The sequence below is a fragment of the Nannobrachium achirus genome, assembly GCF_963921795.1.
Source record: "Nannobrachium achirus genome assembly, chromosome: 4".
Lineage (NCBI taxonomy): Eukaryota > Metazoa > Chordata > Actinopteri > Myctophiformes > Myctophidae > Nannobrachium > Nannobrachium achirus.
Genome location: NC_137813.1, coordinates 66,973,914 through 66,987,132, shown reverse-complemented (window position 1 = coordinate 66,987,132; position 13,219 = coordinate 66,973,914). Strand labels below are relative to the sequence as shown.

The window sequence follows — 13,219 nt, the reverse complement described above, 5'->3', positions numbered from 1 at the left end:
CATGCATTTAAAGGTCTGATGCCCCTTTCATTTCTAATAAAAATCCCAAATAAGTCAGAAGTCTGCTTCTTTCTGTTACAGACGTAAATAAAAGTTATTAACTGGTTCTGGATATATAGAGTACTCAGTATATGGCCATAAACTTTGGAAAAATGTGAATGTTTTCAAACAGTGGTCTAAACCAGTGATTCTCAACCTTTTCAAGTCAGGAGGACCCCCCAAAATAATCATATTTGAACTGCCTTCGGCTGGTGGAGACAATTATGTACATGATGTAATTTGCTGTAAATTAGGCGACTTTCATTTAATTGACCACGTTTAAAACAATATTGATCTTAAAATAAAAATCCTCCATCTCACACTTCTGCCAGTGTGCCAGTGTTCACCCTCCCCTGTGCCAATGTTGGCACCCGTGCCTATAAGGTTGCCTGCCCCTGGGTTAGAGTGTCCGTCCTGAGACTGGGTGGGAGGTGGGGAGACCCTCAGCATCAAGGGTTGGATTGGGGGGTTAGATCACCACTACTGATTTCCCGGCTGCGGCTCACCACTCCAAGAGATGTGTCAAATGGGGAGAACAAATCTTGCATGTACTCTCTGTGTGTGTGTGTGTGTGTGTGTGTGTGTGTGTGTGTGTGTGTGTGTGTGTGTGTGTGTGTGTGTGTGTGTGTGTGTGTGTGTGTGTGTGTGTGTGTGTGTGTCATGGGTCCAATTGGTGCCTGGACCCACCTATGAGAAACCAGTGGCATTGACACCTGAAGATCTATGGAGGTTGAGGACTGCTGAGATGACTGTAGTTACACCATACTGACACACAGTGGCAGTATGTGACCTAAAGATCTAGGATCTGATCCTTGTTCTCCTCACTTATTGGTCTATTTGTAACATTACTGATCTAGGATCAGTTAATAACATGACTCTCAGCTGTAGCTGTTTACCTGATACTTTAAACTCTTCACAGGACTCATTGATATAATGAATGAACCTGAGGTATAGAGTATGATCCTGTGCACCTTTTAACCCTGAAACAGTTTCATGACTGAATATTGTCATCTTAACACATATTTACCACTGTTTACACCACATGTCATACTTAAAGGAGATATATATAGTAAAGGTTATATATTTACATACTACACTGACAATAAAACCAATTAGTATCATTCTTTATTAACTAAGTTTATTTTTGCATTACAAATCAAGTTTTTGCAGTTTACAGGCATTTGCACATAATTAACAATTATTGATTTCTATTAAAGAATCACATTTTCAAATATCATCATTAACTGGTTATTAACTGGCTATGTCATTACGCAAACATTTTCAAATCTTTTTCAAACATTTTCTTTTCCTTAGGAAAAAAAAGGGAAAAAGAAAAACAGCAAATCTGTTGAAGTCTCCAAACTCAAATTACAGTTAAATTAACCCTTCAATATGCAACACTTAACCTGATACCAGGGTACCGGATAAAATTAGTTTAATCTATGAGATTGACAGGAGAGATGATCAGAGGAGCTGAGTTTTTACCTTCATCATAACAATGAGGATTGAAGAATGGACAGAGTTTCTCAGTGAAGGAGCATGCTGTGAAAGAGTAGATATGAGCTCTGGCCTCCACGTCATAAAAGGAGACAACACCCTGCTCATAATCCACAAACACTCCCACTGTCTGGAGCTTCTCTCTGACAGGAATGAAGACAACAGGGTCAGCAATAGCTTGACACTTTCCATTTTCCAGCCATAGAGACCAGTAACCTTTCGGTGTGATGCCTTCCTTCCTGTTGACTGACTCTCTGGCCACTCCTAAATACCACGCAGTCTTATCTTTAACCTGAACCTCATAGTAAAACCTTCCTGAGGAGAAACGTTGTTTTCCTAAGACTGAAAGCCAAGGGGTGAATTTCTCTGTGTTGTCTGGGATTGGTGGGATATTATTTTTTAACTCTCTAAAACACACTTGTTTTCCATCCTCAGACAGGACGAGGTAGGGATTTGCTGTATCTGGGTCCAGAGTCACATCCACTGCATATTGCTGGATCCTCCTCAGCTCAGCATCATTACACAGCTTCATCTCTTGACCGAGTGTCTTCTCCAGTGTCTTCTCCAGCTGAGACACAGCTGTCCTCAGTGTCTCCCCATATGAAGACTGGTGGACATTGACCTTTGTCCAGTCCTTGGTGGGTGGAGGGGTGTTGATGGATGTGATGTTCTGGAGGAAGTGGAGGTGGTCTTCAGTGTGGGAGAGCTGCTTAAGCTCAGAGCTTCTCTTCTTTAACTCAGTGATCTCCTGTTCCAGCTCTTTAATGAGGTATTCAGCCCGCTTCACTGTTGTTTTCTGCTTCTTTTCAATCACATCAATGAGCTCAGCCTGGCTTCTCTCAATACAGCTGATCATAGCAGTGAAGACCTGCACACTGTATGCCATCTCTCTGTCTGCATCTTTCTTGCTGAGCTCTGCTGAGTGTTGGACCTCCTGAATTTTGTCTTGTCTCTCCTGGATCATCTTCTGAACGGTCTTTCCCAGTTCAACCTTCTTTCCTTCATATTCTTCTTTCAAAGATACAATCTGATGTGACTTGTGTTCTAACAAAGTGCAGAACTGACAAACACACACATGATCAGTCTTACAGAACAGCTCCAGAGGTTTGTCATGTTTCTTACACATATAGTCTTCCAGGTTCTTTACAGGGTCGATGAGTTTGTGTCGTTTTAACACTGTGAGTCTCTGATGAGGCTCCAAGTGAGTCTCACAGTAGGAGATCAGACACACCAGGCAGGACTTCAGGGCTTTGTGCTTGTTCTCAGTACAGATGTCACAGTAGATTTCATGTGGTTTAGCAGGTTCTTGGTTTGTGCTGGAAGTTTGTTTCAGCTGCTTTGACTTCCTGAACTGATCAGCCATCTCTGAGAGAACTTTAATAACAGAGAATGGTGGTCTCTTATCGAAGGTTTCTTTACATAGAGGACACTGACACACATCAGTACCGTCCCAGTATTGAGTGATGCAGGTGTTGCAGTAGTTGTGTCCACATGGAGTGGTGATTGGATCAGTGAACACATCCAGACAGATGGAACACAGGAACTCCTCTTCAGAATGGAGAATGCTGGCAGACGCCATTTCTGCAAAATAAAAATATATAAAGTATCAATTGTTGTTCTTGAATGATTACATAAACCCTGCAACCTTAGATTATGACATATTGCATAATACACTACATATAATGGTATTGACAAACCTATACAGACATGCACACAAAAATACATCTAGGCTATAACTATAAATATGTCGTTTTAAAAATGTACTCAAGTAGATTGTGTTGATTTCACACCACGGCTAAAGACAATAGTTTGGCACCAAACATCTGGGCACTAGGGAAATGTGGGCACCCAGAATAGTGGGCACCATTGGACACTCGAAGTCTTATGATTAGTGTCCACAGAAAGTGTTTTGCATGTGTTAAGGACGCTATACTCCTTTTATATTTTGACACCGTTTCAGCACACGCCCGCACATCAAACACTTTGAGTTTATTTACCAAAGTATTACTGAGGTCAAGGGTACAATATAAGAGTTTCAAAAGTACAATATAAGAGTGTATTTGCCAAAATAGTGTAAAAAAATATATATATTTTTAGTAAATAGTCAAATAGCTGAGCTGAATGCTAGAATAGAGAAAACACAGTAACCTAGGCCTACACTATAAAATGATAGAAATGTAAAACACAGATAGGCCTATTGGTAGGCTACAACGAACTTTACCCAAACTACAGCAGAATACTGTGACAGCAAGGGATGCAGTCACTAGTGCCCACTCGTCTCTAGTGCCCGCTCTTCTCCTCCCAAAGTAGCCTACTGGGTACTTTGGGGAGTGGGTTCCTCAGGCCCAATTTCCCCCAAAAGATGGTGCCCAGATTCCCCTATAGTGCCCACCTTTTAATTAGGTAAAGTTAGCCGAAAGTTAAACCAATCTGGGAACTAAATCAAAATCAATATCTTTCTTCACAAATGTGTTCATAAAGGTGTCAACTATCACCTCTGAACGTTCTCAATCACAACTCCCTTGGGGACAAGACGTATAACAATACAGAAATGTTGAACCTTGAACCTTAAACACACTCCTATTCATTCTGTACACACCCATGCACATAGCCTATGTTTGCATACATGCACGTACGTGTGTATGCGCGCACGCACGCACGCACGCACGCACGCACGCACGCACGCACGCACGCACGCACGCACGCACGCACGCACGCACGCACGCACGCACACACACACACACACACACACACACACACACACACACACACACACACACACACACACAGACCTCCAGAACCTCCCATGTCATGTGATCGCTGGGTAAATTCTACTAAAACCTAACTCAGTCTGTTTGTCAGACAGTCTGCTGTAAAATGGACCATCAGGATCAGTTCTGCTGCTCCATCTGTCTGGCTCTAACCTACTGAAGGAACCAGTGAGTCTTCCCTGTGGACACAACTACTGCATTAGGTGTATTGAGGGATACTGGAATGATCAAAGAGGGAGATTCAGCATCTGTCCTCAGTGCGGAGAGACGTTCATTCTGAGACCCGTTCTGAAGAAAAACACCATGTTGGCTGAGATGTTGGAGCACCTGAAGAAGTCAGGACTCCAAGATGTTCCTCCTGACCACTGCTACGCTGGGCCTGGAGATGTGGCCTGTGATTCCTGCACCAGGAGACAACAGAAAGCTGTGAAGACTTGTCTTCAGTGTCGGGTCTCTTACTGCGACGTTCACCTCCAGCCTCACTATCTATCTCCTGCCTTTAAGAAACACGAGTTGGTCGAAGCCTCCGGAGAGCTTCAGGAGAACATCTGCTCTCGTCACGATGAGGTGAAGAAGCTTTTCTGCTGCACTGATCAGCAGTGTATTTGTTATCTGTGCTCCATGGAGGAACACAAAGGTCACGATATGATCTCAGCTGCAACAGAAAGGACTGAGAGACAGCAGAGAGTGACGTTGCTTTTCTATCATGCTGTGATCGAGAGTATTTTCCGTTATACAATTTGTGTGTGGTTTGGTAATTTGACTGTGAGGTCAAAAGCACAGATTAATAGACTAGCTGGGATTGCATTGAAGGTGATGGGTGTGAGGGAACACCCCACCCTTTAAGCAATATTTGAGGAAAGTGTAGTTAAGAAAGCTAAGAGAATAATTGCTGACCCCTCTCATGTTCTGCATTCAGAATACGAACTGCTACCCTCGGGTAGACGTTATAGAGTCCCAGTTAAAAACAAGAAAAGACATCTGAACAGATACAAATACTCATTCATTCCCATATCCATTACTCTGCTAAACTCAGGCCGTTAGTAGGGTGTGATGACTCTAGTAATGTATGCACTTGACCTGTATGTCAGCACTGTGTGTTGTGCACTATTCGTTGTAATTTACTTTCTTTCTGTCTGTCTTGTCCTGTTGTATGTTATGTAGCAGCCTGCATGTCCAAGACAAATTTCCCTCGGGACCAAATAAATTAATCTTGAATCTTGAATCTTGAACAGAAAGAGCTTGATATGAGCCATCAGAACATCCAGCAGAGACTCCAGGAGAGAGAGAAAGACGCGAAGATGCTTCACCAGGAGGTGGAGTCCATGAACCACCGTGCTGACGGAGCAGTGGAGAACATTGACGCCACCTTGAGTCGGGCTGAAGACTTGAGGAGGCGCGTGGAGCAGGAGGTCACTGAACTGAGGAGGAGACGTGCTGAGTCACACGCAGAGGATCACATCCATTTTCCACAGAGTTTCACCTCCCTGCCAGCCGCCGGTGAATCTATACAGCCAGCAGTCAGTGAGGATGTGTTTTTGGAGATGATTATCAACGGTGTGATGGCTTTTTTTAAGCTATATATTTTATGTTTGTTATTTTTTATTATTCAGCTATTTCCTTTTTAGCATTTCTATCATTTTTTTTCTCTTGTGCTTGGCTGATGATGGTGCTCGACGTTGACATGGACGCTGAGGTCAACGTTCAAGTATTAGTGGCAGCAGGTTGTATTGGAGTTTTAGTTTTTATTATGTGTTATAAGTCAGGGCCGGCGTGGAATAGGCGATCACAGAATATGCAATCACAGAAAAAAAATCTCCACCATTTCTTTAGTTTGACCTCCGGGAGACGCAAGCTGCTGTTTAGCAAAATCTCTTTTCCCAAATGAGGGAGTTCCGCCCCAGTGTTGCCATGTCTCTTTAATCTAAGCGATTTGGGGCTTGTTTTTCTTTACATTTGCTTGTAATTTGTGCTTGTTTCAAAGTTGCTTATTTGGGCTGTTTGCTTTTGGGCTTGTTGAGTGGTTGTCAAACGTTCTCATCTCAAGGACCCCCAAATTAATATATTAATATCTATTTTGTCCTATGACCCCCATTTGAAAATATTTTGTATCAGGGATGGGCAATATAATTGATAAGGCAATTTTCCGATACTGTATTGATACTTCAAGCTGTAGAATCGCAATGCTTTAAAAAAAAACACCTCGTATTCCAAATACTGGTTTTGGCGTCACCACTAAACATTAGTCTCTTTCTTCCTGCACATCGTGAATCGCTTGTGTGATTAATCTCTCCAGAGACAGTGTCTGCCAGTGCACGGCACGCCTCTCTACATGCAGCGTGTCACGCATCAGTGCTCGAAATAGACGATCTACAAGCTCAAGTTATCAATAATGTGATCTATTTTCAGCTCTATTTTCTAATCAAATTCTGTTGAATATCGCTATATATCGCACTATGTATCGTATCGCAATATATCGTGATACAATCGCATTGTGACCCAAGTATCGTGATATGTATGGTATTGTGGGATTCTTGCCAATACCCATCCATACCAGGGACCTCCATACAAGATTTGTAAAAAATAAAATAAAAAAAGCAGCTCTGCAAGCTCATTGTGAGCTTGTAGATTTTCAAAAAGCTGATGTATAAATAAGGTTTAAAGTGCTCATGTAGCCAAGTCGCTTCTTTTGGCCTTATTTTCATAGACCTGTTTGCTTGTTTCTCTCACAGAATATGACAACAGATTGCTCCTTGCCCAACCACATTTAGGAATATAGCCTGGAAAGGCTGCTATTACAAATTATTATAATTAATATTATGGAGTGATGGTGTTGCGTAAACATTATTGGATGGTAGCTATATGTGACCTACTGTATCCATATTCTCCAACAGTCCTCTTAAAGGACAACTTTGTTTTTTTTACAAATATGAACGAGGGTTCATATTTTAGATTGTAATTAGAGAAAAGAAAAGGTGAGTCTTAAAATGTTTTCATTGGCTTATTGTTTTATTGCGTTTACCGTGCTAAAATGCGGGGCATGCGTACGCATGGGGGCATGCGTACGAGTGGCTAAATATGTCGTTTTAGACAGAATAAGCCAGCAGTTTCTTTATTGCTATACAGTAACACTTCTAGCCCCCATAAGTTACATCCAACCATGAAAGGTTGCGTTGTATCTTGGGAATGGGCTTATTCTGTGTGAAATGACATATTTAGCCACTTGTACGCATGCCCCCAGCCACTGAAATAAGAATCTCTAAAACAATAGAAAGAAGTGAATGAAATAATTTTAACACTCATCTTTTATATTCTTTAATTACAATCTAAAATATGAACCCTTGTTGTAAAAAACTAAAGTTGTCCTTTAAGTCCAGTAAACTCTCAAAGACAGAGTTTTGTCTCAGAGGTTCCAGATTATAAATTTACATGCTAAATTGGGAGACAACACTCTCCACAAAAAGATTCCATCCGTCCCAAATATCCTCTCAATTATAGAGTGCCAGAGCAAGATGTATTATGAAGATCTAAATGTGTGAGGTGACTGATTAAAGGATCTATTGTAAATATGTTAATGTTGTTCATGTTGTTAATGTTGTCATGTCTTTGTATTTGCTATGTCATACTGTACAGCCAGGGTGGAAATATAATGTGAATGAACTGATAATAAAAGTTGTTGCTTTTACCTGCCCCCTCTACCCTAGTTAGTGTGGGCCTTAAGGGGAGCAGATGCTAATTTCGTGCAAATCAGTCTAAAAGCGCCACATTTTGCACAGATGTAGCCCAGGGCTTGTTCTAATGATTTAGCTAGGGCGCCCGAGCCGAAGACCTTCGGGGTCGCCACAGCAGCCATATCAAGTTGGGCTCCCATCGACTTTCTATACAGGAGGAAAATACCCAGAAAAATATATTTTTTTTCTGGGTATTTAAGTAGGATGTGAGGGGTCTAACTAGGGGTTTGTCATGATGCTGAATCCATTGCAAGCATTTGTTTTGCACAAAAAACAAATGGCCCCAGAAAACGATGGTTTAGTGATGAAAAGTGATGACACTTTTCATCACTAACCACAGTTTTCTGGGTATTTTCCTCCTGTATAGAAAGTCGATGGGAGCCCAACTTGATTTGGCCCCGAAGGTCGCCGACTCGGGCGCCCTAGCTAAATCATTAGAACAAGCCCTGGGCTACATCTGTGCAAAATTTGGCACTTTTAGACTGATTTGCACGAAATTAGCATTTGCTCCCCGCACTAAGTGTGACTATGATGATCTCACACATAATGTATTTGCGAGTACAGACAATCTAGTGCAGTGTCACTATTGTGACACTGCATTCAATTAAAATCCTGTCATGCCCTTCATTAATCACTCATCATGCACCTATCGTTTCAGTGTTCCAGTGGCATACTTTTAGACTTTCTCATCAACATAGAATTCCTGGAAACAAATATTGACGCTAATCATTTATTGCGTGGGTTTGATATTCCATGTGAATAAAACAATATCGATGATTTCTACTCATGTTTAATAATTGTCTGAATAAAAATCACACACTTGTTGGAATTAAAGGAGTATTTTGAGGGTGACGTATTTTTTTTATATTTTTTTTAAGTTTTAAATAGCTCTATTGTGATAGTGTTCATTGCGTGTTAGTCTTCCCAGCTCTTTGATAAAGAATAAAATGTATTTGCAGGTCAGGATACCAATTGTATCCAATCAGGAGAGAGAGCTCACACACACACAAGTGAAATTGTAAGCGATGACACCAATGATACCAACCAAAATGGGAGCTGGAACATTATAACATGTGAGCTTGTAGATTGTAGATTGTTTTCACTAGTTTGGGTCCCAGGCGAATATCTGATTTCTCTTTTGGGTGACAGGCTAAAGAGTTTCGGAACCACTGGTGTAAGTAACATACAAATAATTATAATGTAGGCCTAATGATTCTTTCAAAGATTAAGGCATTGAGTGTGAATATCACAGGAGTTGAGTTGTCACCAATTTAACAGGCAAGTGAACCTTTTACAAAGGCCAAAACTAATTAGGTGTTTCTAGGCTACCTCGACCATAATTGATCACTTATTAAACAGACCTGATGGTATCATCTGAATGTTCACAGGTTGGCCTCTAGGTGTCAGTGTGTATGTACACTACACATGCAGCTGTTAAATGTTATAGATATGTCATTATTGTGCTTTCAAATGGTTGGTTTAACCCATTTAGAACGGGTACACATTATTGTGTATCGTTATTTTATGCTTTAACTATTGAAAAATAGCAGATATACAAGCTCACAGCGCGGCACCGAGTGCTGCGCTGTGAGCTTGTAGATCTGCTATTTTTGAAAAATCGTGAAAATTTGAATTTTGACCCGATTCTATAAGTGTCTTTCGAATCCTTCTAAGATTTTTTGAAAAACCTCTGTTTCTATGTCAGCAATCTGGCCAGCAATCGTCAAAGAAAAGGTCCTTTTCACTTAACTGAAACTTAGTCTGTTCTTGAGAGACTACTATGTCAGTGGTTCTCAAACCTTTTCATGTGAAGGACCCCCAAAATTATATTAATTTGGCCACGGACAAACGTTTGCTTTGAAAATACATATATTCAAAGATTTGCACACATTTTCACGAGTTTCTCAAAAATAGCAGATCTAACTGTGAGCTTGTATATCTGCTATGTTTCACTGGTTAAAGCATTCAATAATTCTAGGCCTAAATTAAACCTAGTAGTGTGACTATGATGATCTCACACATATAGTGTCTTTGCGATACAGACAATCTATTGCAGTGTCACTATTGTGACACTGCATTCAATTAAAGTCCTGTCATGCCCTTCATTAAGCACTCATCATGCACCTGTCGTTTCAGTGTTCCAGTGGCATACTTTAGAGTAGACTTTCTCATCAACATAGAATACCTGTTCAACTGTAAACCACAAATATTGAATGTATCTTGCAAAAAAAAAAAAAAAAAAAAATAGCCTGTAGAACTCGATCCTCTCCTGTCACACAGTAACAGTAACACAGTAATACATCAATCTCTATATTAGTCATAGGGAGTATATTAAAATAAGAAACACACTCACCTTTACAGCTAAGTGGCCCTTTTGCCATAGAAGCACTGACTGTACTGATAAGAATACATGATTGAAATCCCAAACACACCAAGCTGTATGTTTGTTTGTTTGTTTCCTTTATTTATTCAGGGGAGCCCATTGAGAGCAAGCTCTCTTTTTCAAGGACACCCCGATTACAGCATAAAAACAATACAGCAATGAACAAAACAGCAAACAATTGATTCAAAATATAACAACATACAACATCAGAGATACACATAAACAGTTTTTACATAAAGCTCATTATGTAGAGTGTCCTCAAGCATCACTTTAAATGCCTCTAGTGAGACCAATCGAGATAGTTTGAATGAGTCCTGAAGCTTTTCCCATTTGTGTGGAGCATAGTGCATAAAGGCAGTCTTTACTGGCTCACTGTTCATACGAGGACAGGTATATCTAATGTGCGCCTGTGCGCGTGTTGATTGTCCAGTGACTTTTAGATCTAAAAGTGAGGATAGGTACAGAGGAAGTTTACCACACAAGGCCTTATAAATAAATGTAATGTAATGCCACATGCCATATAGCATAGAGTGGATGACTTCCCAGTCTCCATGCAGGCTTTCTTCAGAAAGTTCTGTCATCCAAATTTTTGGCATGCTGTTATAGGCAAAAAAAAAAAAAAAAAAGATCTATAATTAAATACTATAATTACTATCGCAGTGGAATAGACACTACAGCATATTAGTAGTCCATTATGCATTTAGGGCAAGGCCTACAGTATGTGTTTCTGGTCAAATTATTGACCACTTGTGTTTTTTACATCCATGGGAAAAAATTAAATGTAGATGAAAATGTCCATCACAAGATTGCATGGTGAAGATGCATGGCCCCTGCCTGCAATACATGCAATACAATACATATTGGTAAAATCTCACTAGCATCAAAGAGTATATTTATTTACAGAGGAAGGGGTTGAGGACAGGGACAGAGAATGCTACTACTGAACGGAGGTGTTCAAAGATATGGTCTACTGAGCACAGTTGTATTTTGAGGCCAGATATTCTTTTAGCTTAGTTTTGGGTTTGGGTAGGGAACTATATCTCTGGTCCATCGCGTCTCCTCCCGGAGACGCTCTGACAGACCCGTCGGCAAATGGCTAGACCCGAGTATCTCAGCCCCTCCGAGCGCTCAACATCAGTCAAAATAAACAAAACTGTTTCACTACTCACCAAACCAAAGGTAGTTTTGCGCTGTTGAAAGTCTATTATCCGCGGTGGTGAACCCCTCAGCACCCCACCTACTCTGTAAAATACATTATTTTTGTCATGAAATAAAACGCACCCACCTCGAGCCACCTAGCGGCCACCGCAGATACAATGGTTCATAACCCGGAAATAAGCGGCGGTCGAGTTGGATGCACTTATTTCATGCCAAAAATTGTGTATTTTGTAGAGAGGGTGGGGTGCTGAGGGGTTCACCACCGCGGAGAATAGACTTTCAACAACGCAAAACTACCTTTGGTTTGGTGAGTAGTGAAACAGTTTTGTTTATTTTGACTGATGTTGAGCGCTCGGAGGGGCTGAGATACTCAGGTCTAGCCATTTCCCGACGGGTCTGTCAGAGCGTCACCGGGAGGAGACGCGATGGACCAGAGCTAAGGGAACTACATCTTTTACATAGTTTTTTGTCCTTTGAAACCACTTGTGATCTTCTCCAGTTTTATCACTGGAATAAATGTGTTTATTCCTTAATTTACTTGTCTGTCGAGAGGATATTGTATAATTTGTTAATCTATTGTAATACCAGTAAGACTCCCTAATCGGGAGATAAGTAACTGTCAGGTCGCCTAGACAAACTTTAGAAGGCAATGGTAGGCAATCAGGAGGGAATATGGGAAATGGGACAGATCCATGTTGATAACTGACTTTAGAGATACTGTGTACCGCTTTGCATGATTTTAGGGTAAAATCTGTAGCAGTAGTGTCCAAAAATGTGTTTTGTAAAAATCGGCCTGATGGTGGTGCTAGATGGGACAGATGCATGTTGATGACATGACTGTAGAGATACTGCATGTACCGCTTTGCGTGATTTTAGGGCAAAATCTGTAGGAGCAGTGTCCATGGTGGCGCTAGAAGAGGGCCATGTGAGAAATGAAGGTTGTGGTTTGGCAGCCAAGGAGTATGTGTGCAAAGTTTGGTATGGATCGGGGCAAAGGTGGCGGAGATATGAGTAGGGGGAAAATGTGACGTGACATGACAGACAGACAGACAGACAGACAGACAGACAGACAGACAGACAGACAGACAGACAGACAGACAGACAGACAGACAGACAGACAGACAGACAGACAGACAGACAGACAGACAGACAGACAGACAGACAGACCGACCGACCGACCGACCGACCGACCGACCGACAGACAGCCGGTAGAGGTTTTGAGAGTAACTTCGACCTGACGGTCGCAATCAACTACACATATTCATACAATTTATTTCATGGAGAATATCGACTACTCATATTTATTATTTCATGGAGGAACTTTCAAATTCATATAGCTTTTAGTGTCTTGTTTTTATGATGTTTTCTCTAATTCTTTGTCCCTGGTATTTTATTTTAAAATACAATTATTGCTCATGGGTGGTATGGCCGCTTTTTGAGCTGGAGAGAAGGGGAGAGCCCTTTTGCTGGACAAACACTCTTGCAATGATTAATCTGAATAAAGAGCTTTAACCTTTTAACCTGCAATGTTTGTGTTTTATGACTGTACTTTAACCAGAAGAACCTCCCATGTCATGTGATCTCTGAGGACATTCTACTAAAACTTAACTCAGTCTGTTTGTCAGACAGTCTGCTGTAAA

The 13,219-nt window shown here is 41.0% G+C and overlaps 1 protein-coding gene across 1 annotated transcript; it reads right to left on the bottom strand.

The window, feature by feature from the left end:
• Positions 1-1,474: 1,474 nt before the first annotated feature.
• On the bottom strand, positions 1,475-3,115 carry LOC308283328 (E3 ubiquitin-protein ligase TRIM39-like; the record flags this gene model as incomplete). The annotated part of the gene is made up of 1 exon (XM_080723745.1): positions 1,475-3,115. One exon carries the CDS (start codon positions 3,113-3,115, stop codon positions 1,475-1,477), a length of 1,641 nt encoding a protein of 546 aa, XP_080579871.1.
• Positions 3,116-13,219: the final 10,104 nt, after the last annotated feature.